Source organism: Pteropus vampyrus, unplaced genomic scaffold (genome assembly GCF_000151845.1).
Source record: "Pteropus vampyrus isolate Shadow unplaced genomic scaffold, Pvam_2.0 Scaffold431, whole genome shotgun sequence".
Taxonomy (NCBI): domain Eukaryota; kingdom Metazoa; phylum Chordata; class Mammalia; order Chiroptera; family Pteropodidae; genus Pteropus; species Pteropus vampyrus.
Window position 1 is genome coordinate 541,112 of NW_011889212.1, and position 7,350 is coordinate 548,461.

Genomic DNA, 7,350 nt, shown 5'->3' on the forward strand with positions numbered 1-7,350 from the left:
AGGAACCCTGATACGCTGCTGGTGGGACTGCAAATTGGTACAGCCACTATGGAAAACAGTATGGAGGTTCCTCGTAAAACTAAGAATTGATCTACCATATGATCCAGCAATCCCACTGTTGGGTATTTACCCCAAAGACTTGAAAACCCATATCCGAAAAGATATTTGCACACCAATATTCATAGCAGCATCATTCACAGTGGCCAGGACATGGAAGCAACCAAAGTGTCCTACAATAGATGTTTGGCTAAAGAAGCTGTGGTATATATATACAATGGAATATTACTCAGCCATAAGAAGAGATGAAATTACTGCCATTTGCGACATCCTGGATGGACCTCGAGGTAATCATGATGAGCAAATAAGCCAGACAGAAAAAGTTGAAAATTACATGATATCACTTATATGTGGGATATAAACCTAAAAGCAACAAATGAACAGGACAAACAAACAGAGACTCATGGACATGTACAATGGACTAGTGGTTACCAGAGGGTGGGAGGTGTGGGAGGAGGGGAGAATCAGGCCAGTAAGGTCAAATATAGGGAGGTAGGGGGAGGGCGAAGTGGGTAAAGGGGATCAGATATATGGTAGCTGAAGGAAACTGGACTTTGGGTGGTAAACACACAATAGAATATATAGATGTCAAATTATAATGTACACCTGAAAATTATATAATTGTATTAACTAATGTTATCCCAATAAATGTAATAAAAAATAAAAATTAAATCATTTGCTTTAAATTTTAACAAGTTGTTTATCTTTCTATTAATTAATTGTGAGACTTTATTTTTCAGATATATGCATTGTCAATATTTTCTCTAACTGTGGCTTGCTTTTCCACATTTATTATGGTATTATTTAAAGTAGATTTTTTTTTTTATAAAATTCAATGTTGAATTTTTTTTCTTTTATGTCTATGCATTTTGTATCCTAAGAAATCTTTGCTTTCATCAATTTATGGCAATATTATCCTTTTTTTCTTCCTTTAGAATCTTAATAGTTTTAACTTTCAAATTTAAGTTTATATTACATTTCAAACAATGACTTTACATTGAAGTACGAGTAGAGGTTCATTTTGTTTTTCATACAGATATCCAGTTATTCTAGCACTGTAAAGACATTTTTCTGTCACTAAATTGCATTGATATCTCTGTTGAAAATTAATGAATTATGTTTGGGGCTATTTCTGATTTCTTTATTATTTTCCAATAATGTATTGATATCTGACATTCATCATCCAAATCACCAGACATCAGACTGAGAACCATCCTGGACCAATCCTAGGCAAAGGATAAAGGATTGATTATTCTCAAGAATGCAATTTTTACCAAAAGAACGCTCAACTTTTCTTTCTTCTTTGGAATTGTTTCAGGTTTCTACCTAGCTGTATTCCCAATTTGCAAACTCCAAGGCCTTTAAATAAATCTTTATTATCTATTTCTAGCCAAAACCCCCAGACTCTTTTTGAGTTCTTTTGACATGCCCTAGTTCTGGATCTTAGAAGTTCAAGATTGAAATATCAACAGCATTGGTTCCTTTCATTAGCTATGAAGGAGAATCTATTCCAAGCCTCTCTCCTAGCTTCTGATGGTTTGCCAGAAACTTTGGCTTCTAGACAAATCATCTTGATTTCTGTTTTCCCATCCACATGATATTTTCCCTGTTTATAGGTCTCTGTGAACAAATATTCCCCTTTTAAAAGGACTCCATTTTGGTGTGGGGCCCGCCCTACTCCAGTGTGATTTCATCTTAACTAATTACATCTTCAATGACCCTATTTTCAGACAAAGCTGTATTCTGAGGTACTGGAGGTTAAAACTTCAACATATGAATTTAGTAAGAATGCAATTCAACATCTAATGCCTTTCTGAATCCTGCGGAGGTACTAGTTTTTTGAACTACGCAGACGATGAGGGGTCTTTAAGAGGTCGGTCAAGGAAAGACTAAATATTCTACTATATATTTCTTTCAGCAAGCCATAGCCAACTAAACTCGAAAAGTAGTGTGTTTGGCCTAATAAGTGACTTCCACAAATGTCATGTCTGCTTGGAGCCACCATGGCTTTTGGAACTGTGGAAGAGTCAAGGGATGAAAAAACTCAGGTCTTATTCCTAGGTGTCACATTCTGTTTAGAGAGAAAAATGTTCTCTAGGGGAAAAAAAAAAAAAAAGAAGAAGAAAGAAAGGAAGAGAAGAAGAAGAAGAAGAAGAAGAAGAAGAAGAAGAAGAAGAAGAAGAAGAAGAAGAAGAAGAAGAAGAAGAAGAAGAAGAAGAAGAAGAAGAAGAAGAAGAAGAAGAAGAAGAAGAAGAAGAAGAAGAAGAAGAAGAAGAAGAAGAAGAAGAAGAAGAAGAAGAAGAAGAAGAAGAACCTGACAATTTCTTCTACTTTCATTATACTAAGTGATTCATGTATGACAATGAAAAGAAATAGCTAAAGAAAAACAATTTGCAACTTGAAATAAATGAAAAATTATAATGTCAGCCTGATCTCCAAAATAATAAACCCTTGAATATTTTCTGTAAACCTGGACTCCCTAACAAAAACAGTTGTATCCTGATTTTTGTTATGCTGAAGTGTGAACATATATCATAACCTTTGTAAAGATGATGATCATAATATACCGTAAACACATTAATGTAAACCTGATAACCTTGGTAATTTTTTGTGTGATTTGTTCCCCTATAATTATATGTATGGTTTTATATTTTGTGAGGCATAGCTTCCAAAGTCTGACTGCTTTGCATTCTTTGCAAATAAATTTTTGCTTTCTGTTTTAAAATGCTTCATCTGACATTTTATACGTCAGAAGATGGTGAGAAAAAATTAATAAGAGATTACCAGCAGAATCCTATAGAGGAACTGAGAGAGAAGAAGCTCTATGTAGGCTTTAACTATTCAGGCTGAGGGAGGAGGGCCTTCTAGCCTCACAAATTCTCAAAAATAACTAAAGCAAGACCCAAGGCATCCGGAAGTCCTGCAGATAATCACTCGCTCAGAAGTGGGAGGCCTCAGAACCATAGTTAACTTGGAAAACAGTAAAGCACCAATAGATTGTGAGCACCCTCATCAAACCTACATGTACATACTCATCTGTATACACAATAATGTATAATCTCACATTATCAGGTTTGTAGATTAGCAAACACCTTCACAAAGCATGTGTATTCAGTGGCCTTGCTCTCACAAAGCCACTATCACACTATCACACTAAGTATGTATACTTAAATTATCATTCATTTTCACACACATCCAGTCCCTTACATGCATATTTATTATCTCTCAGATACACACATCAACATGCATGACATATCAACACACTTTCACATTGCACAAAATATCCCTTTAATTATAAACATATATACTCTAACAAAAATTACACATATACAGATAAGCTCACACTCGTATAATCTCAACAACACATCTTATACATCCATTAAAATACTCTGCTTTTGTACTTGTACATATAGAGGAAAGAAGAAAGTTAAGGGTTAATGCTTTCAGCTTTAATCTCCAGTCTCAGAGGAAACCAGTGTAAGTATGAAGCAGTGGGGCTTAGGAGGAGGGAGAGAACTAATGTTTGGGGGAAAGGGAAGGCTAGACTTTAATAGACCTTTAAATAAGCCGTAATGTGAGGTCTTTACTGAAAACTGAATCCCAGAAGCCAGTTAGAGCTGCTTATGATCTTTCCCAGAGATAAAGAAGAGCTCACAGCGAGTAATTCCCATGCTCCAGTCATCTCTGCCCTTCACAGAGAGCAACAGGACTCACAGAGATTTCAAGAAGCTGGAAGGCAAGGTGTGTGCTGTGCAGAATGTCCTGACTCACTGGGGGTTCCAGGTCCAGAGAGATATGACTGCTGAGCTTCCTTCTGAGAAGGGGAGAAGATTCACTGCTCATACTGTGTATTCCAGGGAAACATAAGAAAAATGGAAGAGCCACTTGCATATACGATGTCTCTATGAAGGAGGTTAGATTTGAGCCCCACCATGCTCCAGCATCGTTGTTCTATGCTTTACTTATAGGTACCCCCAAAGTGAGAAAACAGAATCTAAATATCCCTGACGCTATATCTTAGCAAGATCTCAGCCCATTTTATCTTTCATACCTTCAGGCTTGAGCAACATGATTGAACTGATGGACATAACTATTTCCACATAATGAGTGGAATAATTGAGGCCCCCACAGAGTCAGTGGGTACCATAGCTGGATTGAACCCATACTCACAGATAAAAGCTGAGCTCCACTAGTGTGAGAATATAGTTCTGGTAACCATATTTTCTGCACCAAAAGCTATGCCAAGTTCTCACAAGTTCGATTTTATTTGGGGGAACAGAAAAATTGAATCCGAAGTTCAATGTGTTATACTTGAAAAAAGATGACTTAATTTCATCTTTTAGTATGCACTATGCTTACAAGAGTTCTAGCCCATGGAGGATGGGGAAGGGAGCATATTTGAAATCAGGATAAGGAGGAAGGAATGTTAGGCAAGAAGAGAAATTATATCACTATTTCTTTTTCTACTCATTAGGCAGTGCATATTTATATCCTTTGACCTAGATGCAAGCTGATAACATGTGCTTCCCCTCAGGAATACTATTGTAAACCTCACACTGAACAAAAATGACCGAGGATTGGTTAAGTCCCCAGGATTTTTAGCCTAGACTCTGCATATGTTGAGTTCATAAGTCTGAGAGAAAAAAAAATAAGAAAATTGCTGATAGTGAGGGCTCCAAATTCCATGGGACAGTAGCAAAAGAGGAAAGAGAGAAACCCATCAAGGGCTCCCATCTCCCACTTCAGACCTGTCATAAGTCAAAACTAACTCAACATCTCTATATACATTCTTATGGACCTTTAAACCAGGTGTTTTTCAATTGGCTTCCTACCCTGAAAAGTTGCCCAAGTGGCTTAAACAGAGAGATGAAAAGAACCTAAGGGAAAGGTTAAACAAATCAGTTGTTAGTTTTAAAGAATAAAAGGTTAAGAACTACTATGACATTATTTGTCAAGATAGTTTTTCCTTAGCAGATTGTACTTTCAAAAAAATACTGTTTTTTATTTTAAAAAGTATACTTATAGCTAGTATGTTCTGACTCCATTTCGAGTGGCATAAATATGAATAAAGAGTAGCATCACTTTACTAGCAAATTTTTACTTATTAAAACAGTTTAAATTATTCCAGCTTATCATTAAACCCACTCACCTAATTATTTAATTGCTTCTTCCAAAAGATTATAAATAATAATAATGATTTATTTGATTGTTATCACCTGCAGAGAATAGATTACTTGCCAGTGGAGAACACATTAACCATCCCGTGATGTTGACTTCAGGGAACAGCTCTTCTCAGCCTGTGTCTTTCATCCTGCTTGGGATCCCAGGACTCGAGAATTCCCAGTTTTGGATTGCTTTTCCATTTTGTGCCATGTATGTCATGGCTATAGTAGGCAATATTACTGTCCTTCACATAATTAAAACTGACCACACACTGCATGAGCCCATGTACCTCTTTCTGGCCATGCTGGCTATCACTGACCTGGTCTTGTCCTCTTCCACCCAACCTAAAATGCTGGCTATTTTCTGGTTTCATGCTCACGAGATTGAATACCATGCCTGCCTCATCCAGGTGTTCTTCATCCATGCTTTTTCTTCTGTGGAGTCTGGGGTGCTCATGACTATGGCCTTGGACCGTTATGTGGCTATCTGCTTCCCACTCCGCCACTCTAGTGTCCTGACCCCATCTGTAGTGGGGACACTGGGGGCAGTTGTGATGTTGAGAGGGCTGCTATGGGTGAGCCCCTTCTGCTTTATGGTCTCCAGGATGCCCTTCTGCCCAAACCGGGTTATTCCTCAGTCATACTGTGAGCACATGGCTGTGCTGAAGTTGGTGTGTGCTGATACTAGAATAAATCGTGCATATGGACTCTTCGTGGCCTTCTCTGTAGTTGGCTTTGATATGATTGTCATTAGTATATCTTATATGATGATCATGAGAACTGTGCTGGGGTTGCCCTCTGGTGAAGCCCGACTCAAGGCTTTTGGCACATGTGCTTCCCATATCTGTGTCATCTTGGCTTTTTATATCCCAGCCCTCTTTACTTTCCTCACCCACCATTTTGGGCATCATGTGCCCAGAGTGGTACACATCATGTTAGCTAATCTCTATCTACTAGTGCCTCCCATGCTCAACCCCATCATCTACGGAGTTAGAACCAAACAAATCAGGGACAGGGTTATTCAAGGGTGTTGTGGAAAAGACTCTTGAGCCAAGGGGCACAGAATGACAGCCACTCCAATTGTCTCACTGATCTAGGACATAAATGAAAAAAGTTTTCCAGGCCATCACATATTGTCACTAAGTCATCTCTGTGAACAACTAGCCCAAAGGTCAACGACCCTCCAGAAGCAAAAGAAACTATTTTCAAGACACCCAGGAGAAGAGCTCTTCGAGAAATGCAATTAATAATAAATGCCGAATTGACCTATGTTCTTCATCACGAGAAAACAGTAAAAAATATGTTGACCTATCAAATTAGTGACCACAAACCACTAAGGTGAAAATTATTTTTGCATTGTTTGTATAAGTTGGTATACTTTATTAAAATGAAGTTTAGAAATTTCCATCAAAAGAGTAGAAAAATATATATATATTCTCTATCTTGGAATGTTTATAGAAATGTAATTTTAGAAAAAAATGTACAAAGGCATGCATAGATTTGTTATTTACAAAAACAAAATCAAGAAAATATTCAAATATTGACCTATGAGAAACCAGATGAAACAATTTATCATGTATCATTTAACTACTATATTTTCAGAGTATCCAAGGACATGAAGACTTATCAAGATATAATATTAAAGGAAAAAAAAAAAACAATTGTCCTTAAAACTGATGCCAATTCTAAAAGATGATACAAATACATAGAAAAAGATTCTAGAAATATATCCAAATGCTAATAATAGCTACTCGGAGTAGTGAGATTTGTGATATTTAATTTTGTTTTTGCATATTTATGTAATTTTAAAAGTTATCCTCGATTAAGGAAGTTTAATTTTAGGGGGGAAAAAAGTAACTGAAACAACACAAATGTATAGAAGAGATTAATTCTGTTCCAAATCCTAAGGGAGTAGAGGAGGCAATCTAAGAGGATGGGGGACTCAGAATAGAGTAAGTTCCAGAAAAGCTTGAAAATCTAGACACAAAATTTCCAGAATTACTTTTGAGACTGCTAACAATGTGGATTAGGTATGCCGAGTGTTGGTCTCTCTTTATAAAACTTGCTTATCTTTTGACAACAATGAGTTTCAGAATAAAGAAGTTTTGAAAAAGAATTGAGAAGAAAGTTC

General features: G+C 36.8%; 1 protein-coding gene across 1 annotated transcript; it reads left to right on the forward strand.

Annotated features, from left to right (window-relative positions):
* The first annotated feature begins 895 nt into the window (after nt 1–895).
* Nucleotides 896–6,268, forward strand: LOC105306205 (olfactory receptor 52R1). The gene is made up of 2 exons (XM_011381116.2): nt 896–919; nt 5,315–6,268. Exons 1-2 carry the CDS (start codon nt 914–916, stop codon nt 6,266–6,268), a joined length of 960 nt encoding a protein of 319 aa, XP_011379418.2. The 5' UTR covers nt 896–913.
* The last annotated feature ends 1,082 nt before the right edge of the window (nt 6,269–7,350 follow it).